Raw genomic sequence first — 27885 nt, 5'->3', positions numbered from 1 at the left:
AGTTAATTTATTTTTTTTACTATTTAAAATTTAATTATAATTGGTATATTTTAAAATTTTAATTATTTTCCAGCCCCAAAGGAAATTTAAAAATTCAATTTTGGTCCCAAAATATTATTTTCCGTTACTTGCTAACGGGCTTGTGACGGCGTGGACCAAAAGTGTTTAAAATTGAACTTTGGAGATGAACTTTGTTCGCTTCGGAAAATGAGGGGCCAAAAGTAAAATTGAACCAAATATAATGGGCCAAAAGTGTAATTTTACCAGAGAGTTCCGAATTCCTCTACAATCTTCTCATATTCTCACTCTCATTCCCGCTCTCGTTGTGTCTCCGATAACCCATCGGCTCCGCCGCCGCACGTGACCAGCGCCACCACCGCCCGTCTCTGGCAGAAAATTCTTATATTCGAAACTGAAGCCCTAGCAAATTTCAGATGTCGGACACTATCCTTACCTCGGAGACATCTTCCAGATCTTCGGATTTCATCTCCAACTCCCGCATAATCTGCCGCGTGTAAGCTCGCCTCAATTGCTATTTCAATTCTCGAATTAATTTATGCTTCTAACTTGCCTTATAGATTTCACAATACTAATTAGTTTTTGTTACTGTTCATGGGGTTTGGTTATAATTTTTCACCTATTTACATTTAGTTAGAATTTGCTTTTGATGTTGCATACTTAAACCAACCCTAACTGGTGCTGAAGCAAATTGGAAATTATAGAATTGGCTATAGTGACCTATTTATGTATCATGAATTTGTATATTCGTAGTTAAATCGATTTTGAGTATCCATTTGATAGTCTACTGGGATTGTAAAGGTTCCGAATAGTATAATATTGCAACTTTCCCGAATGAATGTTAGGCGGGTGTGGAACAAGATTGTTGGGGGTGAAGTGATAATCTTGTTTTGCCGACGTTTTCTTTGTTCACCAACTATGCACCCCTGTTTATGAACATGAACAACTCACTTACTTGTGGTTACAGAAAAGAATCCAGCATCCGAATTATTTGCATCACCAATTACATCGTTTTCGTACTGTACAGATTATGTATGTACCACTGGTGAATAGCACTAGTTAGAGAAAGTATGTTGTTTGCATTTTTGTTCTGTACCCAAAATAACTCCATGAAAATAATATGGTAGCTAAGGAAACGTAGAGCAACTCCTTCTTGTTTATTATCTTCGTGTCCCAATAACTATTTTTTATTAAGCGTCAAATACATTGGTCGTTTATTTGATTTACATTTACTTGACAGTGAGTGAAGTGTTAGAGGGAAAACCTATTTGAAAGGTGAAGTATGGTTAATGCCGGATAACCTACAAACACCACAATTATAATTGTCAAGTATACTTGATTCAGCAATTCTTTTCTTTTTGCAAGGATAGTTCAGTTAGTTGCCATTGCAAACCTAATCTAAGAAGTTTGCTTGAAATCGAAGATCAGTATGCTAATCAATAAGAACTTAATCAGGAAGTTTAGTTTCTCAGTTAGCCTTGACGAATAAGAGTTGGGACTTGGGAGAAGAGAATTGTAACTGTTTTTAAATACTATTTATATTGACTGGTTAGTTTTTTATATCTTTGCAGATGCGAAAAGCAATTTTCCCAGTATAGATGTCCTCGATGCAATATTCACTATTGTTCTCTGCATTGCTATAAGGTATAACTAAATTTTTAAATGATTTGTACTATGAAATGGCTATATATAATACTTGATTTGGATGCATATAAGTGAAATTTGATATTATTTCTAATGCCTTATATTTTCATCCGTGCCTTTTTCTGTTAATGATATTGGCATGTGCTATTTTTTGTAGTCTCATAGTCTTCGTTGTACTGAGTCTTTTATGAGAGACAATGTCATGGGAGAACTGCAACAAACACAACCTGATGAAGAAAGTAAATCGAAAATGCTGGACATACTTAAACGGTTCCATGAGCAAGAGGAGATAGATAGCTTGGATGAAGAGGGTATGCTTATCCGATACTTTCTCATCTCGTAAAGAAATTTACCTCCATAAAATTACATGCATTATGCAAGCAAGCTATTTTCTGTTCATCCAGATTACTTGTCTATGTCTGTAAAATACCACGAGCAAATTTGCTGCATAAAAGTTGTTCCTTACGAGGGTGTTTGATGAATGATCTCATATCTTCAGGATAACTAGTAAAAGAGAAAAAACTTATACCAAACTTGCGTGACTTGTTTATATTTCACCATGAGTTTCTTAAACAATTTTTGCCTCAGCATTATTTAGGTGTTTTTTTTTTTCTCCATGTTACAGTATTCCGTTTCTGTAACAGGATGTTTTAAGTGGTTTAAACTGCATTTGAATAAATTACATACAAAATTCTTGTTCGTGACGCTTAAAGTTGTCCAAACTCAGCGATAAATTTAAATGAAATTTGTCACGAGCCTCGTTCTTTCTTGCACGAAAACTACATTTTTGTATTACTTGCCTGATCTCATAAAGATAGCTTTCTACTCCTGTATGGAATTAAATTTGAATGCCCAGAATCTCCCCGTATTATTTGCTAACTTCCACAATTCTTCAGAGCTGGATTCATCTTTGTCAGAGGAAACAATTCAAAAGATTATTTCTGGTACGCTATATATACATCACTTTTTAGTTTCTCGGTGATAACACCAATCGTTCTGCTCAACTAAGTAAAAAAAATATTTTGCTCTTTATGCAGGTGAGCAGTTAAATTTTGACGATTTATCCACCGAAGAAAAGAAACATTTCCAGAGGGCCATTATCTCAGGAGAGCTCAGCAAATTAATCGAACCGTGGGACCCATGGTGGTTGAAACCTTCAGCCAAAAACATATCACTCACCTCAGACGGAACTCAACGCATCCAAAGAATCGTGAAAGAATATTCCGTGGAATCAGAAAACGACGCAGACAGCGACGAACTGCATGAAGTCCCAGCTGGACCCACAACCCCGTTACATCCAGTTAACAAACTCGTCTCATCCGATCCATCTCCACTACTAGCATTCCACCTCGTCGATATCATCTACAGCTATTGCTTCACTCTTCGCCTATATAACGGGGACTGGAAAACGGACCCCGTGGAATCATCAATAACGGTGCTGACTGTATCTTCTGTTCTGGGCCAAGGTGAACGGCTTACCGAAACGGTGTTGGAAGCTTTATCACATTGCTTGGAACAAACGTGCTCCCCAGAGTACAAGCACGCAGGCGGTTTGCAGTTTGGGTTGAGGCTAATGGATGATGTGGTTCATTTACTTAGTCTGGAAGGCAATGCTTTGGTCTGTCTACTGTGTGATTTGCAGAAGATGATTCAGAGCGGCGAGCGAGGGCTAAAATCGGAAAAAATGAGAAAGTCGAAAAGGGCGGAGTTGAAGGGGAAGCTGAAATCGGTTGACCGGAAAGTTTACTTCATGATGTGTTGGGTGCACGAGCAGCCGTTGGAGGCATGGGCTTCGTTGGCGAGGATTGTCGATATTGAGAAGCGTACAGCCATGGAATATGCAGATGCTAAAAGAAGTGATGCGAGAGTGGTGGAGAAAAAGGAAAGAGGTAAGCCTTTGATTAAGGAGATCCAGTGATTTTCTTTTTTGAAGCACTATTTCCAATTAGCTAGAGGGAGCTCTCTAAATGACAAAGGTGTAAGAACAGAAATACTTTCGCTCTGGACTTGTATATATTTTTTTGTTCAACTTGTACCGCTGACTATTTTATCTCAATTATTTACTGTTGTGTAATTTTGGAAGAATAATTTGAAGGAATATTATCACTACGCTCTGACTTGTTTAGTGGATCTATATTTTCACCGTATATGTTGATCTAACTTGACGTTTACGTAGCACGGAACGGGAAAACGGCATGTGCCAAAATAGAAATACGAGAACTTGGGGAAACTTGTATATATATATAAAGGAGTAAATATGGTATATAAACATATATAAGATTCTATTTATATACAAGTTCTTTATATACATTTTCGCACAAATATATTAAAAATATATATTATTATCAAATATCAATTTGCAATTGATCATTAAATCATGTAAATAATTATGACGGTAAAAAAATATAGTGCCATGCTCTTTGGGGTTAGAACTTTGCTATTTGCAGTTCATACCCCAAAAGCACTTCTCTTACTACAAACCCTCTCCACCCACCCCCACTCTCCAAAACCGAAACATTTAAAAGAATTTTTTTTTTTCCAAAAATTCGAATTGAAGCAAAAACAGGCCAAATTCATCAAAAATTTGAGGTATTTTCAACTTCTAAATGTTTTTATTCACTGGGTAGGAAATTTCGTTTGCAATTTCATGTAAAACAACCCTACAAATCGATTTGTAGGGCTGGTTTTTATTCCAAAATTGCGATCGGTGAACGCCCAAATCAACATTTTTCACGCACGGTTCGGGCATGGAAAATGCTGGTGAACGACCGGTTTGGGCATCTGGTTCGGGAATACGCACCCGGTTTGGGCGTCCGGTTCCGGTTTTGGCGCCCGGTCTGGGCGTTCAGATACAAATAGCATTAGGTTTGAACTACTAATATCATTTTTTTAACTGTAAAAAGTAAGTCCCAAAAAAATATTTGGAAATTCGTTATTCAAACATGTTTCTAAGTTTTTAGAATTAGCAAAATGACCCATAAGGTGTCGGACACGAAACATGTTCGAAACGAGGATACATTAGGAAGCTGAAGTTTACGTCCTACATTGTTTGACATTTAATTAAGTCCCTAATCCTGCTTGCTTCTAATGATGTTTTTATACAACTTGGGCTTAACTCAAATAAAGCCCAATCCAAACAGGCCTTAGTCAACGCAAGTTAATTCATATTCCCGGGCCAAAAATTGCAGGAAGGGTTTGAATTGGGTCTGCAACATATATATAGCCCATCTAAGCCTAATTTCAATTTTTTAATTTATTTAAGAAACCAACGGCCAATCTCATCGTCCGTAGTACTATATAACGATATACAGTAGCAAAAATTCCCCTTCGAAAAATGCCCTAACCGCGAGAAATTGATCAAATTAACCCACCAATCAGTTAATCTGCTCTACTTGTTCAGCGATGTCGACGAAGTCGACGAAGCCGACGAAGCGTAATCCTAAGGAGAAGACCGTTCGCCGCCCCCAGTGCGTATTGCCGTCAATTTGCTTCATTTTTTTTTTAATTCAGCTGCAATGATTTGATACCTTGTTTTGGTTTGGTTTCAAATTCTCTTGCTGATGTTCGTTGATCTAGTTTTTATTTTTGGGTGTGCTGTTATGGAAAATTTGAGTTCTTTAAATGCTTACGAAAATTTTATTTTCTGGTGTTAGTTTTTTTGATAGTGTGAATTGAATTTTTTCAGTAAAGAGGAGAAGCCGGAGGAGCCCGAACTTCCGAAATACAGGGACCGAGCGAAAGAAAGGAGAGAAGATCAGAATCCTGACTATGAGATTAATGAGTTGACATCCTTTCATGCTGTTGCTCCCCCGGGAAATGTTGATCTCTTGTGAGATACTGCGCCACACCATATTTACTCATGCTTACGGATATTTTTCGATGATATATTTGTTGTAGCTGCATTTAATTACATTTTTTTTTCTAGGTCTGCTGATGCACAAAAGTTATCTATTGAGAAGAGCAAATATCTTGGAGGTATGAGTTCTTAGATGATTAGCTAATATCTAGTTATACTTATTATTATCATCTGAAAATCAGCTCTTATGGGAACGTGTGTGTTATAACTTTGCTTTATTTGTATGGATGCTGAGTTTTTGGAGTGACTTCTGGACTCTAGGAGATAGGGGTTTTCTTTGTTATTGTTGTTAGTATGGGTGTGCCTGTTGGTCTCTCTCTTGATTATATTTGGTTTAGAGCGTACCTATTTGAATTATATTTCTAAAGATCCTATTTATCAACAAGATAGTTGAGCGAGTATATTGTATTGCTATCAAGAAGACAAGAACACTGTGCTACTCTTTTGTTTAAATCAATACTGCTATCCCGCATCACGCAAATGATTATGGATTACTAAGCTACCTTTGCTCCAACTAGTTCTCAATGTCAACAGCAACCAATATTTTCAATAGATTACTAAGCTACCTTTGCTTGTTACACTTTCATGCCTAGTTATCCTTCATCCTGCTAAAGCTGGATTCTGTTTCATGAAATTCAACCCTTTTTTTCTTCCAAATGAATTGAAACTTTTAAATATAGAACGATGGAGTATGCTGTGTGTGTGGGATGAGAGTTCTTTTTTAACTGACCTTCTGTCACGCTTGTGTTGTTTTAACTAGCTTAAAAATAAGCTTATCTCATCACTTCGATGATCTTACTTTTGAATGAGTTTTGCCTTTTAGCCTGCCACACTTGAGGTGCTCATTTAATTCTAGAATCTCACTTTTTCGGAAAGGATTTCTGGATGGTAGTTAGTGAAAAAGATACTTGAGTCCACAAGCATCTTAAACGTATGCAGTGTTCTATCTTACCGCGATGAGTCTAGTGCACATGTTTCATCATTTTTACGAGCTTAATTATTAGCTAACTTTTTTTTATTCAATATGCTAAGTATCAATAAGCTATAGAAGAGCCAAGCATGATTGGGCTTGAGCTGCTTAATGCATCATCCTGGTGTTATATATTACACGGATCTGGTGCGGTTGGTCAGCAAATACTCTTGCAGCTTTAGTTCAGATTATATTCTTTCAAAATTTTGAATGATGGATATATGCTAATTACATTTATCTATACCTGCAACTCTTATATGCAGTAATGCATTTGAAACAAAATTAATTTTCTAATATAGTCTCCTATTTCATTTTTTTGGTCTATTAGTGAACTTAGTGCTCATTTCCATCATTATGAAAAACCCTTGCCAGTTTTCAATTCTTTGTTGATAATCATGTAACAATGATTCTTGAGTTCAGATCCTTTTTTTTTCCAAAGAAATTCTCTTATGGGTGGATTATGTTTCTCAGGTGACGTTGAGCATACACATTTGGTCAAAGGGTTGGATTTTGCTTTGCTTAATAAAGTGCGAAGTGAAATAGACAAGAAGCCTGATGGTGGAGATGAGATTGATGGGAAATCTAAGTATGTAACTCTGTTTTGATTCCGTGTTTGCAGAATTTGGCTGTACATATTCTTAGATTTCTTTTCTACTTGTTGATTTGTCTTATAGAATCTGCTTACTTTGGCTTGGTCACATCTTATATTTCTTTTCTGCTTGCTGGTTCTCTTTGGAAACGTGCTTAGTAAACTTAATTCATTTTTTGTATTGTAGTAAAAAAAATTACCTTTTTATATGAGTATGACAGGAAGCCTTTCTATAGAAGTCTGGCAAACTGTTCTCAATTTGCTAATGAACGTTGTTCTATTTCTTTTTTAATTGTTTTAGATATGCCAATGGATGAGATTTTATTTTATCCATTTTTTGATATAAATATACTGCCTGGGTACTTTTACGTTATTGATCGTGTGCATTAAGAACATCTCTTCTGTGAACTACACAATGAGATTTTATTTTATCCATTTTTTGATATAAATATACTGCCTGGGTACTTTTACGTTATTGATCGTGTGCATTAAGAACATCTCTTCTGTGAACAGAGGACAAAAGGATGATCAACCAGTAACCTTCCGTACTCCATCAGCAAAGGTGTGTAGTTCATTTGTCAAAAGTTTAAGGGTTGCTACATGATATATATTCTCTGAAATAATATTTTTTTGTTGTTGAACAGTCTGTTTATCAGTGGATAGTCAAGCCACAAACTACAATCAAGACCAATGAAATGTTCCTTCCTGGACGAATGGCTTTTATATTCAACATGGTGAGGTCTAATTTTTGTGTGAGCATTTGTAGCTAGTTCTGTATTCAACAATATAACGTTTCTCTTGAATTTCTTATTTGATGAACTATCTTTCACTAGCAACACTTTAAATTCTATAATTATTTCTTAAAGATAAAGAAGAAAAGAGTTATCCCGAGACCTTCATAAACCATCTATAATTGGTGAATTGTGAGTTTAGTTGAACTGACTGCTTGATCACCACACGTTGCGATGCTTTAAGCTCGATATGTGCTATTAGCTCCTTTTCAGTCATTCATTTTTTTGTGCTTGATCATTCAGCGTACTTGTTATAACATCAGACATTGTGAAATGACTTGGTCACACTTCTGCTTAATATTCTCATATAGAAACAATGCGTGCGCATCAGAGCTTAAATATTTTACCTTCTCTTTCTCAAAGAAGTTGCTATGTCAGCTATTTCTGATAAAAGTAACTGTATTGATGTATGCAGGAAAATGGATTCTCTCATGATATTCCAACAACTGTCTACAGAAGTAAAGCCGATTGTCCTGTCCCTGAGGTTGTTTATTTTTTCCTTATTTTTCTTTCTTATGTCATTTCTGTTCGTGCATTTGCTCTGTTGATGGTTGTGTATGAGAGTTATTTATCCTTTCTTTCCAGGAAATGGTAACCGTAAGCGTTGATGGATCAGTTTTGGATCGGATTGCTAAAATAATGACTTATCTCCGCCTTGGGTCGTCAGGGAAAGTTCTGAAAAAGAAAAAGAAAGACAAAGATATAAAAGGTGCTTTTAGTATGCATATGCAGAACACTGGTTCAGATTCCTAGTTTTTTAGGCTTATGTTTCTAGTGTGGAAATTGATCCTTCTAGTTCGCTATCGACATTTCATCTTGAAATGTCATGATTTTGACGTGCATTTTAAATACTTAAGCTCTAGTAAAGGTGATTCAGAGCTTGATTGGAAAAAAGATGTAGGGCAGAATACCAACGAGGAAACAATATTGGGTTTATATATATATATATATATATATATATATATATATATATATATATATATATATATATATATATATATATATATATATATATATATATATATATATATATATATATATATATATATATTCATATTTCCTTCACAATTTCTGTGTATGTTGTTTGTGTTTTTGTTTGTTTACTTATTGTGATTTCCAATCTCAGTCTTTTTGGCCTTTCATTTCATATACATGTTAACAGTCCTGTTCTGTTATGGCATTTATCATACAGGAAAAATTCTATCCTTTTCTAATGTGTATGAAGATGATGAGAGAGTCGTGAAATCTGATTCTCGGACGAATCAAAATAGAGGGGAAATCCTACCACCCCCACCCCCACTCCCGCTGCCACCCCCACCACCACTTACCAAAAAAAACCATCCCGACCCAAAAGAAGATCAAGAATCAACTGCTTTTAGGCAGGTGGAGGAGGATATTTTTGTCGGTGATGGTGTAGACTACTCTATTCCGAGTAAAGATATGAGCCAAAGCCCAATTTCAGAAGACATGGAAGAATCTCCTCGTAAGGAGAAAAATTCCTATTTTGCTGAACCTGCCTATGGCCCGGTTCGACCGCCTGAGTTGTCTCATGATTGGCAACAACAAGCGGTGAGTGAATCTCCTATTTTTGCTTTTAGCTTTAGACGATTTTTTTTCCCCATCGTTAAATTATACCATCCTTTTTCTTCTTCAGAATGAATACGATGCTATGCAATCACAAGCAATGGCTGGCAACTACGGGGGAGAGTGGCAGAACTACCAGTATGCCGAACAACCGGCTTACCCCGAACAATACCTCCAGCCAGATATGCAGTCTTACGATATGCAAGCAGGACCCACCGCCATACTGGACCCACACTTGATGACTCAAGAAGAGAAAGACAGAGGCTTAGGATCCGTGTTTAAGAGGGACGATCAACGGCTTCAACAACTAAGGGAGAAGGACTCTCGCGAGAAGGACCCTAATTTTATATCCGAGAGTTACTCCGAATGCTACCCTGGTTACCAAGAGTATAACCGTGAAGTTGTTGATAGTGACGAGGAAGGTGATTTGTCCAAAATGGATATGGGTGGACGGGTAAGTATCTTTTTCTACTATCTCCGATTATTTGACAATGTAAGTGATTATTTTTTTATTTCTTATTAATTTTTTTATAGGCGAAGGGGAGGCTTCATAGGTGGGACTTTGAGACGGAAGAGGAATGGGCGAAATACAACGAGCAGAAGGAAGCGATGCCTAAAGCTGCGTTCCAGTTTGGTGTGAAGATGCAAGATGGGCGTAAGACGCGCAAACAGAACAGAGACCAGAAAATCACAAACGACCTTCACAAGATTAACAAAATACTTGCCAGAAAGAAGGCTGAAAATGGTGGCGACCAAAACGATGATGACAAGGCGTACGATGATGATTCCCATCCTGGAAAGAAGTTAAGAATATGATGGTGTTGATGATTTTACGGTCTGTGTCGAATGTGCGGAAAAGGTGCACCACACCACACACACACCCATGTGGGTGTGTGGGTGTTGTGTGCCAAGTGGAGGGGTGGATATACCAGGCGCATTGTCGATGTTGCCAAAAGGTGCACTACGCACACCCGTGTGGATGTGTGTGTCGTGTGCATAAGTGCATCGGGTGTAACATCGACAAGATTTCACGATTTCACTCGATACTCTAGTGTGATGTAGTCCCTTGTGACTTAGTTATATGTATTTAAAGATTACCCTTGTTGGCCAAATTTGATGTTGTTTATCTTCTTGAGGTTTGTATTGGATTGAATTTTTGGAAATTTTGAATCATGTGCTTTAATGTTTTATAGTATTTATTTATATATCATTAATAAGAACAAATATGAAAAATGATGAATGCAATATTAATATACTAAGGGCTCCTTCGGTTACCAGTATTGGAGTTCAGTTTCTTAGATTCGATTTTCTATTAAATTTGTTAAAATTAGTTATTATATGAATTTATAAAATAATAAAATATGATTTTAAGGATAAAATTATATTTTTCCTTTTTAGTCATCCCTATAAAATTAATCTTGGGGAGGGGTGCTACTAATTTAGTGAAATATTAGCATTTAATAGCGGACTTTGAATTTAGTAGCTGGTTTGAAAAAGTGTGAATCTTATCACCGGACATATTATTAGCCCCTACTATACCTTATAGCGGTAACCGAACGAGCCCTAAAAATACGAAGAATACCAAAAAGAAAAGAAAAATCAAAGTCAGACATATATAAATTGAATTGAAAAAAAAAAAGAATTATAAATTATAATTAGTAATGAAAAGCGTAACCAGAAACGATGTCGTGTCGACCCTTTCCTTTCAAGCTGGGTCATCACCGAATATTCTTCACAAACAGATACATCAGAAAACCTCCTAATAAATTGGCAAACCCCCCAACAAAAAAAAAAATAAAAAAAAAATTCAATCGTCGCGGATTTTCCTCGATTACCCGATAATATCATTCAATTCAAAATCCCTTTTTTATTTTTGGCGAATATATTCATTGGTTTTCCTTTTGATTTCCCGTGCCCAGCTCCGGAAACCCTAGTACGCCAGCCTTGCTGCATCCGTACGAATTTCTCATCTCCTCCGCCCTTCGATCACAACTGTGTTCCTGATTCTCGTATTTTGTAGTTTAATTTTTAGTTATTTAGTATCTGTGAATACGGAAATATTGTTTCTTTTGATCGCATGTTTCTCCCGTGCCTTGTGAATTATGGATTGAAGTAATTTGCTTTAATTAATCATTGAGTTATAAGGCTTGTTCGTAGTTAATTTTTTATTTCATTTTTGGCTTATTTATGATGGCTTATTTTTAGCATGACTGTGTTGTGCTTGGTGATGTATGTACTCGTCTCCATTGTTTTAACAACGGACTTCGTATTAGAAATTGGACTTGTAAATTGATATTTATTTAGCTTTGCTGCAGTTATATCTCTTTATTTCGCTTACATTAGAATTCTAGACATTCCTTTCACGTTTTAAATGTATGTTTTCTTATATAGTAGAACCTCGATAAATCGATTAAATAATAGTTTCTCTCGGTCCTGACTCGGTGAAAACGTGTTAAATTATTAACTTGATAATTTAATAATTCGCTAAATTAATAGAATTTCCCTAGTCTCGACTGCATTAATTTATAGAGGTTAACTGTATTATATGTTATTCTCTTTTCTTTTATCTAGGTCCTTATTCTTGCACGATTTGTTGTCTTATCGGGCGGGTCATGATTTATGGCAGCATCAGAAGGAAAAGTTTCCTACTCCTCGCTTTCCAATCTGGAAAAGGAGAACAACAAATTTACGTATGTAGACGACTTTGATGACACTACATGGGCTGCGCAAGAGGACCATGATTCAGAGGAATTGAATAAAAAAATATCATACCCATTTCTTCCTGATCCGGACGATATTATGGATGGAGGTTATGACTCTGGTGAGGATCATTACCCCTCTATACCAAGAAATGGCCCGCCCGAGGTGAACTTGAAAAACGTGATGAGTGGCATATTCGCAATTCTGACTGGGCGCAATAAAGATAATTTAGGTCTTAGTAATCTTCCCCAATTGCCAAGCTCGAACGTTTCGTTTCTTGGATCTGCAAAGAATGGAGAGACGTTCTTGCACTCTTCAGTTTACATACCGAGTGCTCCACCACTTCTTGAGCCAAATGCTTCTAATTATAATGCTTACAAAGACGTGTTGGAAGCCGAACCTCCAGAGTGGCTTCCGGATAGTTCTACGACATCTTGCATGCAGTGCAATGCACCCTTTACTGCACTGACTCGAGGAAGACACCATTGCCGCTTTTGTGGAGGTATCTTTTGTAGGGTTTGCTCGAAAGGAAGGTGTTTGTTACCTGCTAAGTTTAGGGAGAGGAATCCACAGAGGGTGTGTGACACGTGCTATGATAGGCTTGATCCACTGCAAGGTGTGTTGATCAATACCATCAGTAATGCTGCACAGGTGGCAAAGCACGATGTTATGGACTGGACTTGTTCAAGAGGGTGGTTGAATCTTCCTGTCGGTTTGTCCTTGGAGCATGAAATATACAAGTCGTGCAATACATTGAGAAGCTTTTGCCAGGTCCCTTTCTTACCCTTTCATATAATTTATTTTAATTCCAATTGCAACGTTGTTTTTTTGCTTTCCTTATTATTAACTTCGTGGATGAAAATCTATCCTTGTTAACTGAAAAGCTACTGTCGTTATACAAAGTGAAATTTAGAGAAGTACACTGAACAGGTAGCTAGGTTAAACCCTGAGAAGTCCATCCCTGCCGCTGTTATGAAAGGGGCGAGAGGTTTAGCAATCTTGACAGTTGCTAAAGCTGGTGCACTAGTTTCTTACAAACTGGGGACTGGCTTGGTTGTTGCCCGAAGGTCAGATGGGTCGTGGTCCGCACCATCTGCCATACTTTCCGTTGGTTTGGGATGGGGTGCCCAGGTACGGAACAATTTTTCAGATTTGGCATTTATATTGAATCATTTCCTTTATCATGAATTGGTTGTAACTTGCAAACCAGTATCTTATTGCATTGTACTAGCCAGTTTTGAGTCATAAGTGAGATTCTTGTGCTCCACACTATTGATCAAGAAACGGTCAAAAATAAGTATAGATTATGTTGACTCCTTATTTTGTTGATCTTAAATGGATTTTACTGCCAGCTTATAATGTTTTCATTTGGAACTTGGAAGTTTAAATTGAAAACATACTTTGTCAATTTCTGCTTCTCCCCTTGTGTATAATTTATTAATTGTGCTTATTGTTGCAGTTTGGAGGTGAACTCATGGATTTCATAATTGTGATGCACGATGCTAGGGCTGTGAAAACATTTTGCAGTCGCATGCATTTTTCTCTTGGTGCGGGTTGCAGTGTCGCTGCTGGACCAATTGGGAGAGTTGTAGAAGCAGATCTGAGAGCTGGAGAGAAAGGTTCTGGCATGTGCTACACCTATAGTTGCAGCAAAGGTATTATGTTTTCACTATATTTTTTAACATATTTGAAATAGCTTCAATATGAAATATGGGTACTTTTTAGTTTGTGGGTTGCTAATAAGAAAGTTAACAGTAGCAACATCTGGAAAACTTCTGAAACTAACTTGTTATTTTAGTACGGATATATGTTTATTGCTTTGACATGCCTTTATATATATCAAGGATAAACAAGATGGATGGATGTGTTGCAGATGTGATGTTTTCGTGTTTTTTGACATGTATGACAGATGACATCTTAATAATTTTTTGGGCAAATTTCGGTCACCCCCACCCCCCTGAGGTAAGCCCAAATTATGAGAAAGCCCCTCATGTTTGGATAATGACAACCACCCCTTCAACTATGTATTGTCTTACGAAAAAACCTCTCCTTCAGTAGGTAAGTTTGACACCATAAAGGTGGACGTGTAAGACAATACATGGTTGAGGGGGTGGTTGTAATTACCCAAACATGAGGTTTTTTTTTTGTTATTTGAGCATACCTCAGGGGGTGGCCGTAATTTGCCCTAATTTCTTTTATGTTAGATTTCTCAAAATAGAATGCATATTTGAAAGCCATTAGTATACTCCAGCGTTCCGAAGATTATCTAGTTTAACTCGACAAGGAGTTTTAGAAAGTTGAAGAAGTGAAAATTTAAAGTATATATTCACATCTTGATTAAATTTGACTCGAAGTGATTATTATACTCCCACGTAAATAGTCACAAAATTGACTTGATTAAATTTGTCTAGTGCTATAAATATTGATTTTGATGTAAGATGAGTTATCAATAAAATGATCAATAAGGAATAAGAACTGTCGTAAATGTTCTTTTAGCAGTGTTATGTATATTTTCGATATGAATGTCACAGGTGCATTTGTTGGTGTCTCGTTAGAAGGAAACATTGTCGCCACAAGAATGGATACGAATCTTCGTTTTTACGGCGATCCATATCTCACAACGGCTGATATACTCCTGGGAAATGTAGATAGACCAAAAGCTGCTGAACCATTATATGCTGCTCTTAGAGAACTTCACTCCAAATTACGGTGCTAGTTCCATACAAGGTTTCTTTTTATTTAAGCCTATGAATAATTTATACATGTCCTTTGATAAAATGCTCTTCCGAACTTAAATTTATTCTGCGTGGATTGTGTATATTTCTGCTGCTTTTATTTGGTTGATGTGAATATGGTGGATATGGATTCATACAGCTGTATATAAGGTTTTTATATAATTGGTTTGTTCTAATAGTGACGACTTTATCAACGCGAACATGAAAATATGATTATAATTTTAGGCGGCTTAGGCCTCGTTTTGACTTTCGTAGGTCTTGTTTGGGAATGTTGATAATTGATATGATTGATTAGGATTATCTTTCGTAACTGCGATTCGGGATTACGGCATTATTGTATTGTGTAATATAGTTGGTTAAAGTGTTGTTTTCAAGCAAAGTTTGTTTGCTATTATTTAATGAACATGATTAGTTTGTCTGCATGGGGTTCTCATCTTCTTTAAGGAAAACGTAGGGCCTGCTTTCTTTCAAGTTCCATGTATTTAGTTGCTTCAATGGATAGATTGATTTAGTTATTCTGATTTATTAGTCACCTTGTATGATATTTTCTTTTATCGACTAAAAATATTACACAATATATATAATTATTAATTTTATTTTCCTAACCTTGGCAGTTCTTCTATTGTAGAAGTCAAAACAACAGGGCTTATAATAATAATAATAATTATTATTATTATTCTTTTTTGGTTTTTGAGAACTTGTTTTTAGTAATTGGTTTTTTTTTTTTGTAAATTACGGTCGACTCTTGGGGTAAGGTCAAATATGAAATTTTTTCTCATTTTTCGATAATTATAACCATATTCTAGATTATGTGCAATATTCATTAATTTGTACCCGTTTTATTTCATTCGAGTTCTGTATTTTAAAACTGGATCGTCATAAGATGTGTTTATTGACTCGTAAAATATCAGATTGAGGGGCATCAACAACTGTATAATTGCACAAAACGGATATTTAAAAGATTATGTTGAATTTGACATTATTAGGATAAACACGTAAGACAGTTGAACGGTGACGGTAGTTATTCAAATATAAGAATTTTATCCGTAGTTTGACTTTTATCTTATAGTTCGCCCCAATTTAATATCTTTTTATTTAAGTTATGATTATGAATTGCAACTTGCATGACTGATATTTTCTTTGATGTCAATAGCAAATTCAAGAACGGATGTTTGTAATTTGTACCAATCAATGAACGTACCAGAAAGATTCCAAAATCTGCCACGTATCAGTTATTTATTCATTTTTTTATAGATTTTTTTTTTTTTAATATTTACTCATTTTATAGTATTTTAAAGGTGCTACAAAACTTTAATAATATTATAAAAAAGTAGTACAAGCAAGAAAGTGAAATGCAAAAGGCGGACAAACCCATATTACATGACGTTATCAACAAACCATACATATATTATAGCAAAAAAATTTAAGAAATTCCTAATTTACCCTCTCATTAATTATTTATCAACTAACTACTCATAATTAATAAATTTAATGTTTCATTTAAGGCTCAGTTACAATCACTCCGTTATACTTCGGAATCTTAGGAATCATAAAATCATTTAATACTCTAATTTAAGATGACAGTTACATTCTGCATTTTTATGTTTTTAGTTTGGTGCCGGAGAATATTAAATTAATAACCTCGCTTAAATTACCTGATTAAAAAATACTAAAATTTTAGTACAATAATTTATTTTATTAATACAAATTTATTAGTTTATACTGTATTAATTTATAGAAGTTTAAGTGTAAAATAAAACTTCCTATAAAAATTGAATATCTTTTCTTTTTTTCTTTTCCAAATTTTGGTAAGTTACTTATATTTGAAATTCTATGTGGAGGTAAAAAAGAAATAAAAAACAAAACACAAAAAACAAAGAAATTCGATAAATTAATTAAAGTATTCGTCACTTTCCCTTTCAGCTGTCTCAATAGCAGCACTCATACCATTTTCGTGACCCTCGCACTTACCTTCTTTCAGGCGCACACAACCCGCCAAATTTCTCAGCCCAAACTTCTCTTCATTTTTTCTCCTTTTCCCTTTTCTGTTTTTTGATCCTCCACTGGACCACAAATTCTTCATTCAGTTATTCGCATTTTTTTTTTCAAGCACAATAATCTGTGTTTCAGTTTTTTTTCTTTTTCAATTTAGGTGAAGAGTTTGGCTGGATTGAGTTGCGGCGTACTTGATTTAGTTCAATACAGTTCCGTTAGGTTTCGCAACAAAGGTACTTCGATTTGTTTTGTGGATTTTGTTTTTTTTTAATTGTTGTGCATTTTCCTATGAATGAAATTGTTTGCGTTGGTTTGTGATTTCTCTCGCTTTATCGTCGCCTCATAAATCAGCGGCAACTGCAATTGTTAGAAAGTGTTAATTCTCTTATTTTTTGGTCCACTTGCATTTATTGCTTGTTGCCGCTAAAAATCATTTAGCTTGTTGGTTTTCCAATTTTGATAGTTTCAGTGGTTTGATTCTGTTCTACTTTATTGGTTCGGTGTAAATGTTTCCGTATGTAGCTAATTCGTCGATTTTGTTGATTTTATGTGATTCTTAATTTGGATTCAGTGTGTAAGATTTTCTGTTACGTCCTTTTATTTCGTTATAGATTTTTTTCTTCATTTTGCCCCTTTATGATGTTTTAGGAAATTCTGTAGCTAGTCAGGCAGGGTGGGGGTGATGATTGATCCGTAACCATGAGCATTGATATTTATATGCGTTCATGGGCAGTGCCGATAGTAAAAAATTGTCCGAGATTATTGACTTAGTGAAATCATGGATTCCAAGCAGGGCAAAGCCTGCAAACATGTCAAGAGATTTCTGGATGCCAGATGAGAGCTGCATAGTTTGTTACGAGTGCGATTCGCACTTCAATGTTTTCAACCGCAAGCACCATTGTCGGCTGTGTGGGCGGGTTTTCTGTTCTAGGTGCACCACAAACACTATCTCAGCTCTTTCTGACGAGCCAAAGAATGGGAGTGGGGATGGGGATAAGATTAGGGTTTGTAATTACTGCTTCAAGCAACATTCAGATACTCGTGATAATGTGATGTTTGCATCAAGTTCTGGACTCGGTCCATCTCCCTCGTCGGCGAGTTTGGTGAGCACTCCTCAATCTAGTTGCAGTAGTGCTGGTTCATCTCGATGTTCTACAGGGCCTTTCCAGCACGTTTCTAAGAGCCCTTGTCAGTCCGAAGAGATGGATTCGGTGTCGGGAGAGAAAGAACATATAAGGAGCCCCAGAAAAGTTGATTGCCTTGATGCAAGGGAGGCTTTGAGTGAGCAGTTTGAATCTTGCAGCAGGTATTTTATGAAAGTTATCTTCATTTTTTCGCATGTGAGGATGAAATATATACTGTTACTTTTCCAAAATATCTTTTACGATTTTCTGGTCTAGCATTTTCTATGATGTCGTTGTTAAATTTTGAGCATCTCAAAGAAATAATAATATCGAGAGGTTAATGCTCGAACACTGACAGTCCCATTCCCTTTTCTGAATTCCTCTACTGTAATAACTCCTCCAGGAGTGATGAAGAGGAGGACGAATACTCTGTATGCAGATCACATTCTGAGGCCACTCCACCAAGTCCTTCTGACATGGGCTACGGTCCTATCAACTATTGTCAGATTGATCACATCTATGATCCACATGAAGTACACTCTAATGAGGAAAATACACACCCAACTTGTAATTTGCCTGAAAACATTGACACACAAAGATTTGACTATGCAACAACGCTTGGTGAAGAAACACATCTACTGGAGAATCATGTTCAATCTTCATCACCTCCTTTAAATGAGCTGCATGGTGCGGATGTTGAAGCTATGGATTACGAAAACAACGTTCTTATCTGGCTGCCACCAGAGCCTGAAGATGATGAGGATGAGAAGGAAGCCCTTATATCTGACGACGATGATGATGATGGCGAAGATGCCACAGGAGAGTGGGGTTATCTACGCTCTAGCAGCTTTTCCTTTGGGGAGTGTCGAAGTAGGGATAGATCAAACGAGGAACACCGGAATGCCATGAAAGGAGTTGTTGACGGGCATTTCAGAGCTCTGATAACTCAACTTTTGAATGCTGAGAACCTGCCTGCCAGTGAGCATGCAAATTGGTTGGATATCATTACGACATTGTCCTGGGAAGCTGCTACTCTTCTAAAGCCAGACACAAGCAGGGGTGGGGGAATGGATCCTGGTGGATATGTTAAAGTTAAGTGCATACCTTGTGGGCGTCGAAATGAGAGGTATATTTATTTTACATTGCACATCTATTCATTTTTAAATTGAAAACATGGTTCGACCTATATAACTAAACATGATGTAGAAGTGGAAACGTATCAGTTTGCTCTGTCACTCCAGAAATTTAGAGTATTTCTTTGTTTGATTGTCATTACTGTTTTCACACTAAGGACATTGTTTTTTAATGTGAATGATTGATAGTGGTTAATGGTTATAGTTGATCCAGTTTGTATTAGACTTTCTACATTAAACTTAAAAGTGGCACTATCATTTACTTCTATGCTGCCAGATTGCTTGCAGTAAATTGTTTTAATTTGGTGGCCCGCATTCTTTTAGCATATTTAACGTTAAAGGACCGGAAACTTTTTATTTTGAATTCGAGATTGAGGATGTAGATGGTTAAGATCCAAGTCCTGTCACAAGATGGTCTAGATCATGCATTCCTCATTTCATGTGTGCTCTTTTGGTGCCGTATAGTATTTCACAATTCTGATGAGATTCTCACTGTTTTCTCACTAGTACGGTGGCTAAAGGTGTTGTTTGCAAGAAAAATATAGCACATCGACGAATGGCTACAAAAGTTGATAAAGCACGACTGCTACTGCTTGGTGGTGCACTGGAGTACCAACGGGTTGCTAACCACTTATCGAGTTTTGATACATTACTACAACAGGTTGTTACTGTGACTGAAGTAACTGAACTCTATACTTTCCAAGGTTTTTATTAATTGTCTATTGTTCTCACAAGCGTTTCCTGGTGTTTTTGCTGTTGCAGGAAAAGGACCATTTGAAAATGGCTGTTACAAAAATTGATGCACATCACCCAAATATTCTTTTGGTGGAAAAATCAGTTTCTAGACATGCACAAGAATATCTTCTTGAAAAGAACATATCTCTGGTTCTAAACATTAAGAGACCACTTTTAGAGCGTATAGCTCGCTGCACTGGTGCACAAATAGTTCAATCAATTGACAATCTTTCTGCTCCAAAACTAGGATATTGTGACTCGTTTCATGTGGAGAAGTTTCTGGAAGATACTGGCACTGCTGGCCAAGGCGGAAAAAAGTTAACGAAGACGCTGATGTTTTTTGAAGGTTGCCCTCGTCCATTGGGATGTACTGTAAGTCTAAGAGACTTTACTGGATTACAAACCCAGCTTCTTTTGAGTATTAGACAATAGAGCAATATCTGAAACGGGAAAACATCTTTCTGAGTTTATCTATGGCAAGTTTCGTGGACACCCGAATTCTTAGTGTGCCACACAAAAACAACGCTTTCTTTTAGTACTCTCGGTAAATTATATCGAACATACCTTTTTAAAATATTGAAATTACGAGTGTTCACAATAATGCAATATTTGGATTATTTTTATATTTTTGTTTAGAGTAAAAATCATAGCAACTATGTGATCTAAATATACTAAGATAGTATGTTAGACTTTTGTTATTGAAATTTGAATGGGAAATGCAAGTCCAGTGAGCAATTTTTTGCTAACATGTGGATGAATCTGATTGTTTATTTCTGGAAAATAAAGATGAATTGTCAAAATTGTCTCTACTGGCTAATTGGGGGTGCAATTTAATTAATCTTCTTCATTTATTAGACAAATCCACTTAAGTAGTTACCTTAGACTCGCTTTTCAGTTGACTGTCAATTTTGTTTATTTTTGCATCAGATTCTCCTCAAGGGTGCCAGTGTGGATGAGCTGAAAAAAGTTAAGCACGTAGTTCATTATGGTGTTTTTGCTGCTTATCACTTAGCACTAGAGACCTCATTTCTTGCTGATGAAGGTGCTTCTATGCTACAACTCCCTTTGACGTCCCCAATAAAAGTTGCACTGCCTGGTAAGCCCGCAGGCATTGACCGGTCAATCTCTACGGTACCTGGATACAGTGCTCCTTCCCCTGACAAGCCTGAAGCGCAACAACATCTCAGACAAGCATTTCAGTCTACAAACGACTTTGAGCACTCAGACCCCATTCCTTCTGAAGGTTCTATTGCTCCAAATAGCGAATCTGAACTCAAAAGTGTGGATGTTACCAGTTCAGGTACTGACTGCACAGGTCCCAGTGGAAGTTGTGTTGCTAAAATATTGGGTTATCTTGATGAAGTGGAAGGAAATAATAAATTAGATCAGAACCAATTTTTTGAGTCTGAAGCTTCAGGACAAGGCTTCAGTTTATCTCCTGGCGGAGATAAATTACCTTCAAATTTGGACAGTTCTGAGTTGGTACCTCTGGAACAACATAACACCGATCACCTTTTGGAATTGAATGAAGAGTTTCCTCCCTCACCATCTGATCATCTGAGCATTTTGATCTCTCTTTCGACAAGGTGTGTGTGGAAAGGAAGTGTATGCGAGCGTGCTCAACTCTTTCGAATAAAATATTATGGAAGTTTGGATAAACCTTTGGGTCGATATCTTCGGGACCATTTGTTTGATCAGGTATATAATCTCGTATGGATGTTCATTCAACTAATAAAAGATTTCAGACATTGATTTGTGAAATTTTTGGCAGGGCTACCGCTGTCGCTCATGCGAGATGCCATCAGAAGCACATGTTCATTGTTATACTCATCAAGAAGGTAGCCTCACGATTTCTGTAAAAAAGCTTGAAGAGTTCCTTTTGCCAGGTGAGAAGGAAGGAAAAATTTGGATGTGGCATCGATGCTTACGATGTCGAAGGACGAATGGTTTTCCTCCTGCCACAAAAAGAGTTGTGATGTCAGATGCTGCCTGGGGTTTATCTTTTGGAAAATTTCTGGAACTCAGCTTTTCAAACCATGCTGCTGCAAGCAGGGTTGCCAGCTGTGGTCATTCCCTTCATAGAGATTGCCTTAGATTTTATGGGTATGCTCTTTTGTTTTTGTGTGTGTGTGTTCGGGGGGGGGGGGGGGGGGGGGGGGGGGTCTTTATGATAATCACTATGTCTCAAATGTAATTAGAATATCATGTATACTCTTTAGTTCCAATTTGAAGTCATAGCTTATACTTCATTTCTTGTGCCACAGCTATCTTCCAAGATTCAAATGGTGCTGTTAGTTTGTTTTACCTTCTCTTACATGGTTATGTGCGTGCGTTATGTGCAGCTTTGGGAGGATGGTTGCATGTTTCCGGTATGCTCCAATCATTGTTAATTCTGTGTATCTTCCACCCCTAAAGCTTGAATTTAACTATTACAAAGAGGAATGGATGCAGAAAGAATATGACGAGGTAATACTGTACAGACAACCTGCTTATTCTTCTCCTGAATTCTGTTTTTACGAATCTCATGGGCTTGGTTCAATATAACTGTAGGTCTGCAGCAGAGCGGATCTCCTTTTCAATGAGGCGTTGGAAGTACTTCATCAGATTTCAGACAAGACGAAAGCAATGGAATCTTCTCAACAGATTGCAGAACTGGAGCTGATGCTTCAGAAGGAGAAAAAGGAATTTGAGGTGATTTTTTCTTAAGATTAGTTTTCCTCTTCTCTCAATTCAGACTGTTTCTTTATGTGCAACATACATTAGATAAATGATAACTACCTTCCGAAATGTCGATTGCATCGTTACTGCTACAAAAATTAAAATTTCTTTTTCCTTTTTTTTTTTTCAGGAATCATTGCAGTGCATTTCGAAAGATAAAGTAAAATCTGGCCAGCCAGAGATTGATATTCTTGAGATCAACAGACTAAAAAGGCAGTTAATCTTTCATTCTTACGTCTGGGACCAGCGCTTCATCCATGTTTCAGGATCTAATATTCTAAGATCGAGCAGTGTAATATTGAAGGAGAAGCCTATCAGCTCTAAGGAGAAACGTGCTGAGATGGATATCGTTTCCAGATCTGGGAGAGGGTTCAGTAGCTGGAATCCTTCTCTTGTAAATATGATGCCTGACAATAGTACTCTCCTAACTGATGTAGAACCTAGTCCGATCAACTCTCCTATTGGAATCCATAAAGGAGCAGACATTAATCGGACCTTGAGCAGTAAACAAGGTACCAGCCATCATCATTCTTCTGGCACTGATTTGAGTAACCAAGCCGACATTCCTGAATTCGGGAAAACGGTGCGAAGGGTTCAATCAGAGGGGCAGTTCCACGTGATGGAAAATGTACCTGATAATTTAGATGCTGCATGGACAGGGAATCACGAGCCAGGAACCGAAGCTTCTAAAGACAGGCCCACTGAGTCTTCTTCTGGCATTAATTCAACAGCGGCAGAATCTGTAAACGATAGATTTGTGGCTAAAGATTCTTACCCTTTACGCTCTCCATTGCCTGCAAGAGGGCCTAACGATATGGAAAATCCAAGTAGCTGGCTGAGGATTCCCTTTTCAACTTTGTATCGGTCATTCAACAAGAACTATTCAACAAACGCACAGAAGCTTCGCAAGATTAACGAGCACAATCCTTTTTATATATCATCATTGAGAGAACTGTTACATCAGGGTGGTGCTCGTCTACTTCTACCTATGTCTTCCTGCAACACTATTGTGCCAATTTACGAAGATCAGGATACAAGCATCATTGCATATACACTGGCCTCGCCATATTATCAAAAAATCATGTCAGAGGAACCTGAAAGCCAGAAAGAATATTCTTTGATTTCCTCACCTTCGTTCTCAATATTGGACTCGTTTAATTTACTTTCTCTTCATACTTTTGAAGACTCGCCCACTGAATCCCTAAGGAGTCTTGCTTCTGATGATGAGAGCATCTTGTCATCTGGCTCTCGGAGTTTCTCTGGTTTGGACCCTATTCTAATTCAAAATGCTTTGCATGCCAGAGTAACTTTCTCAGATGACGATCCTTTAGGGAAGGTGAAGTACACCGTGACTTGTTATTGTTCAAAGCAGTTTGAGGCATTGAGAAGAAACTGCTGTGTGAGTGAGTTGGATTACATCCGCTCTCTTGGTCGCTGTAAAAAGTGGGGTGCACAGGGTGGTAAAAGCAACGTCTATTTTGCCAAAACATTAGATGACAGATTTATAATCAAACAAGTTACAAAGACTGAGCTAGAGTCGTTTATTAAGTTTGCACCATCGTATTTCAAGTACCTAACCGATTCGATAAATAGTGGATGTCCCACTTGCCTTGCAAAGATCTTCGGCATTTATCAGGTATTAGTTCTTGTCAACTTACAATATGGAATTATTGTGTTATAGATATATATCTGTTTGTTGGCTCATCTTTTGGTGGTGGTTTGGCAATGAAGGTGACATCGAAGCATCTCAAAGGAGGAAAAGAAACGAAAATGGATGTGTTGGTAATGGAGAATCTTCTATTCAGGCGAAATATAACTCGACTATACGACCTCAAAGGGTCTTCTAGATCACGGTACAATCCAGATTCAAGTGGAAGTAATAAAGTTCTGCTCGATCAGAATCTGATAGAGGCTATGCCAACTTCTCCTATTTTCTTGGGAACTAAGGCAAAACGTCTCTTAGAGAGAGCCGTGTGGAACGACACTTCATTTCTTGCAGTAAGCTTCGAATGGAACTTTATACAGTTCTTTTTTTCCATTTCAAGATCTTTTTTGATCATAATATAAACTGAAATTGTTTTTTTTTCATGGACATTTTTTGACAGTCAATAGATGTAATGGATTACTCGTTGCTTGTTGGCGTGGATGAAGAAAAACATGAGCTGGTGATGGGGATTATTGATTTTATGAGGCAGTATACGTGGGACAAGCATCTCGAGACTTGGGTGAAGGCATCGGGTATTTTAGGTGGGCCCAAAAATGCGTCACCCACAGTAATCTCTCCGGTACAATACAAGAAAAGGTTTAGGAAAGCAATGTCTGCTTATTTTCTAATGGTTCCAGATCAATGGCCTTCTTCGTCGACGATTCCTCCGAGTGGCTCGTGTGAAGAAAACTTGCAGGATCGGGTTTCCCCATAATGATGGGCACAAACTTTCAGGCTTGTACATGTAAATTTTTCTTTCTTTTGGTTAATTGTTGTTGTTGTTGTTCTTCTTCTTCTATAGGTTCTTCATCCTGCATCCATTTTGACCTTCAGTAAAGCTAATATACGATATAATTGAAATCATCAAACTAAAAGAGATTGTTAATGCTGAAATGACATCTTTTTATATAAAAATAGTGATATAACATTGTAACATCTAATTATTTAGGGAGATTATGATTTAAAAAAAAAATTAAATATCTTTGAAGAGCTTATGAACTTACTCAAATTAAACATCATTAATATTTACAATAAGATTGAATATAATTCCTTTCGAATATTTAAATTAAAATGCTCATAAAAATTCGTGTAAATTAAATTAATCACAATTTTTTTTAGCTTTAAATTGCGAAAAAATCGTTTCGAATTAATAATAAAATCCTTAGAGGCCGGAAGTGAACGTTACGCCTGTGGAAGGCAACCACGAATTCCCACCAATGAAGTTTCCAACAGTGAATTTCTCAGCCTCCGCCGTCATAATCACACGAAATCCCGGCCAGTTCACCCTGCCGGAATTTCCGCCGCCGGCGCCCATATTCTCGTATTCGGCAAAATACAGCGTTTTGTAAGTAGATCCGGCGGCGCCAGGCCACTCAACCCACCCCCGCGGCGAAATCGCACCGTCGATATTCGACTGCATCACCACCGCTCTGGAATACTGCTTCCACGGCCGCCCTAGGTACGATTTGTACGAGTTTTTCACGGCGGAGAAATCCGATCCGATTGAGATCTTACAGTTCTGGACGGAGAATCCGGTGTTCTGTCCCGGATCTGAGCGGCCGTTGGCCAGGATCACGTTGTAGGCGCCGCCGCTGCGGGGGCGGCGGAGGACAATGTTGCAGCTCTGGAACACGGCGGCGGCGTTGCCGAAAATGAAATCGACGGTGCCGTATATGTCGCACTCGCGGTAGAATTGGCGGAAGGAGAGTGCGTAGAGCGTGTCCTGGTATCCCGCGACGCTGCACCTGTACAGCACTGAATGGTCGGAGACGACGGTCAGCGCCACCGCCTGCTCCGCCTGCGGCCCCGCCGTATTCTGAAATCCAATGTCCCGAGCTATGAAGCCATCGCCGGTAATTGCTGATGAAATTATATATATTATTATAATTCGATCCAGTTAATTTTCCGACTTAATAATATATATATATATATATATATATATATATATATATATATATATATATATATATATCAAAAATAAAATTTATAATTTAACAAAATATCGTACTAAAAGTTGCAGAGCCTCGAAGTGTAGAGCCCTTGCCAACACTACTACTGGCAGTGATAACAGTGGAGTATTTTCCGTCGCCGATTAAGGTAATCCCATCCTTATTAGTGTTAATCTTCTCATTATAAGTCCCCGATTTCACATATATTACGAATCTGCCACCACTCGCCGCCTGTATCGCCTCCGTCACCGTCTTGTAGTCGCCGCTCCCATCTTTCGCAACAACAGCATTCGCTTTTATTTTCGTACTCTGAAGCAATTTTCTGTCGCCGGCCGACAACCAACCCGGGAAATTATAACCGTCCCCTGTAAGAAGATTCCGGCGAATCGCCGGAATATTCCCAGTGATTCTATTCGCCAGGGCCAAAGTGTTGCTGCACAGTTCAGAAAGACGGTCCATCTTCTTATACATTTCACTCATATAAACATTTGAAGTGATATGATCCTCAACGGAATCTTTGCACGTTTGCTGGAAAGTCAAAACGGCGCTCAGGTACGTCTGAATATCCACCTTCTGCTTTTCCGGCGACGGCTTTTGTAGCGCTTCCATTGCCTGGTTTAGTCTTTTCATCGACATGCTCATCAATTCGTCGCAATAATCTAATACAAAAATAAAATTGTCAAAATATATATAGACGAATTACAAAATTAGACACGATCATTAGAAAAATTAAATCGGTTACGTAAACGTACCCATGGCGAAACGGGCTTGTTGAGCTTGAGGAGAAACGAAATGGGAGCTGAGTATCTGAAAATTGGAACTAAAACTAGGGATTTTCGTTTCGAACATAGTCTTGTTAATAAGAACAGACAAGAAATCAACGTTTGGATTAAGTGAGCCCGACCCTGTTAGGGTTTGGACGCACAACGTTGGATATCTTGTGAAACCACATTGAGTTCTCACATTCTCTTCAAAATTAGTACTACTACCCTTTTTTGCCAAGCAAATTGTGGAGAAATTAGATGTTGATATTGCTAATAATACCCAAAGAACAATGTATTTTGGTGTTCCCATTAGGGTTACAAAAAAATAATTTTATTTTATTTGGCTGGTCAAAGAAAATTATGTATAAGTAGTTGATGAAATTGGTGTAAATGATGCTTATAGATAGTTAGGTATATATATAGGGGTATTTATTTATTATTTAACGGATTATTTAACTTTTTTTGAAGGTCAATTTCTTGATCTTGTATAAAAATAATAACACGTATGTATATATATATATGTGTGTGTGTGTGGGGCTATGCCTTTTGTCCTTGCTTAGTTGTTGGTGACCAAAACCTGGACCTAGAGCTAATTACTTCGCTGTATTAATCTTTAATTTATTACGCTAATCCATCCTTTAAGGCCTCGTTAGTTGCCGATATAAGATTGGTCAAGATAAAATTAAATAATCTAATGAAACCCTGTTATATTCTTGGATCTTGGAACATCTAATAGAAACTATGTCTGGAATGCAAGATAAGTTATGATAACAAAATATTTGCCAGTCGATCCGACAAATTATTGAGATACTAAACATCAAACTAAGTCAAATTAGTTAGTTAACAATGAATAATCTCCCCAACCAAACGAGGCC

General features: G+C 37.3%; 5 protein-coding genes and 1 long non-coding RNA gene across 8 annotated transcripts; 5 read left to right on the top strand and 1 right to left on the bottom strand.

Annotated features, from left to right (window-relative positions):
* Positions 1-266: 266 nt before the first annotated feature.
* LOC105971038 (HIT-type Zinc finger family protein) lies at positions 267-3809 on the top strand. Its single transcript, XM_012995885.2, has 5 exons — positions 267-514; positions 1590-1662; positions 1820-1973; positions 2559-2606; positions 2700-3809. The coding sequence occupies exons 1-5, from the start codon at positions 435-437 to the stop codon at positions 3578-3580; spliced, it is 1236 nt and encodes a 411-aa protein (XP_012851339.1). The 5' UTR covers positions 267-434; the 3' UTR covers positions 3581-3809.
* Positions 3810-4912: 1103 nt separating this feature from the next.
* SMU2 (RED family protein) lies at positions 4913-10640 on the top strand. The gene is made up of 11 exons (XM_012995825.2): positions 4913-5129; positions 5348-5491; positions 5588-5637; positions 6960-7074; positions 7591-7639; positions 7722-7811; positions 8284-8352; positions 8454-8577; positions 9061-9437; positions 9523-9906; positions 9987-10640. The coding sequence occupies exons 1-11, from the start codon at positions 5065-5067 to the stop codon at positions 10266-10268; spliced, it is 1749 nt and encodes a 582-aa protein (XP_012851279.1). The 5' UTR covers positions 4913-5064; the 3' UTR covers positions 10269-10640.
* A 463-nt stretch (positions 10641-11103) lies between these two features.
* LOC105970982 (RING/FYVE/PHD-type zinc finger family protein) lies at positions 11104-15063 on the top strand. Of its 2 annotated transcripts, none has more exons than XM_012995824.2 (5): positions 11104-11407; positions 12024-12923; positions 13083-13283; positions 13612-13807; positions 14684-15063. In XM_012995824.2, exons 2-5 carry the CDS (start codon positions 12072-12074, stop codon positions 14866-14868), a joined length of 1434 nt encoding a protein of 477 aa, XP_012851278.1. In that variant the 5' UTR covers positions 11104-11407; positions 12024-12071; the 3' UTR covers positions 14869-15063. The 2 variants fall into 2 exon arrangements, with proteins under 2 accessions (XP_012851278.1, XP_088679953.1); XM_088823827.1 differs by having other exon boundaries at positions 11187-11407; positions 12079-12923.
* A 1721-nt stretch (positions 15064-16784) lies between these two features.
* On the top strand, positions 16785-25212 carry LOC105970903 (1-phosphatidylinositol-3-phosphate 5-kinase FAB1B). 2 transcript variants are annotated; one of them, XM_012995719.2, is made up of 12 exons: positions 16785-17115; positions 17531-18188; positions 18410-19132; positions 19647-19800; positions 19902-20246; positions 20802-21572; positions 21646-21977; positions 22217-22340; positions 22425-22565; positions 22723-24228; positions 24324-24590; positions 24698-25212. In XM_012995719.2, exons 2-12 carry the CDS (start codon positions 17608-17610, stop codon positions 25010-25012), a joined length of 5259 nt encoding a protein of 1752 aa, XP_012851173.2. In that variant the 5' UTR covers positions 16785-17115; positions 17531-17607; the 3' UTR covers positions 25013-25212. The 2 variants fall into 2 exon arrangements, with proteins under 2 accessions (XP_012851173.2, XP_012851174.2); XM_012995720.2 differs by having other exon boundaries at positions 16794-17115; positions 17676-18188.
* Positions 24305-27320, bottom strand: LOC105970900 (putative pectinesterase/pectinesterase inhibitor 54). Its single transcript, XM_012995716.2, has 3 exons — positions 26999-27320; positions 26306-26905; positions 24305-26157 (listed from the first exon to the last, which is right to left on the bottom strand). The coding sequence occupies exons 1-3, from the start codon at positions 27318-27320 to the stop codon at positions 25460-25462; spliced, it is 1620 nt and encodes a 539-aa protein (XP_012851170.1). The 3' UTR covers positions 24305-25459.
* LOC148767345 (uncharacterized) lies at positions 26009-27550 on the top strand. The gene is made up of 3 exons (XR_016033916.1): positions 26009-26150; positions 26312-26394; positions 26506-27550. It is a non-coding gene; the product is annotated as an uncharacterized LOC148767345 (long non-coding RNA).
* The last annotated feature ends 335 nt before the right edge of the window (positions 27551-27885 follow it).

Source organism: Erythranthe guttata, chromosome 10 (genome assembly GCF_056151865.1).
Source record: "Erythranthe guttata isolate IM_541 chromosome 10, IM_541, whole genome shotgun sequence".
Classification (NCBI taxonomy): domain Eukaryota; kingdom Viridiplantae; phylum Streptophyta; class Magnoliopsida; order Lamiales; family Phrymaceae; genus Erythranthe; species Erythranthe guttata.
The sequence above is the reverse complement of the archived record's forward strand: the minus strand, read 5'-3'. Positions and strand labels throughout refer to the sequence as shown.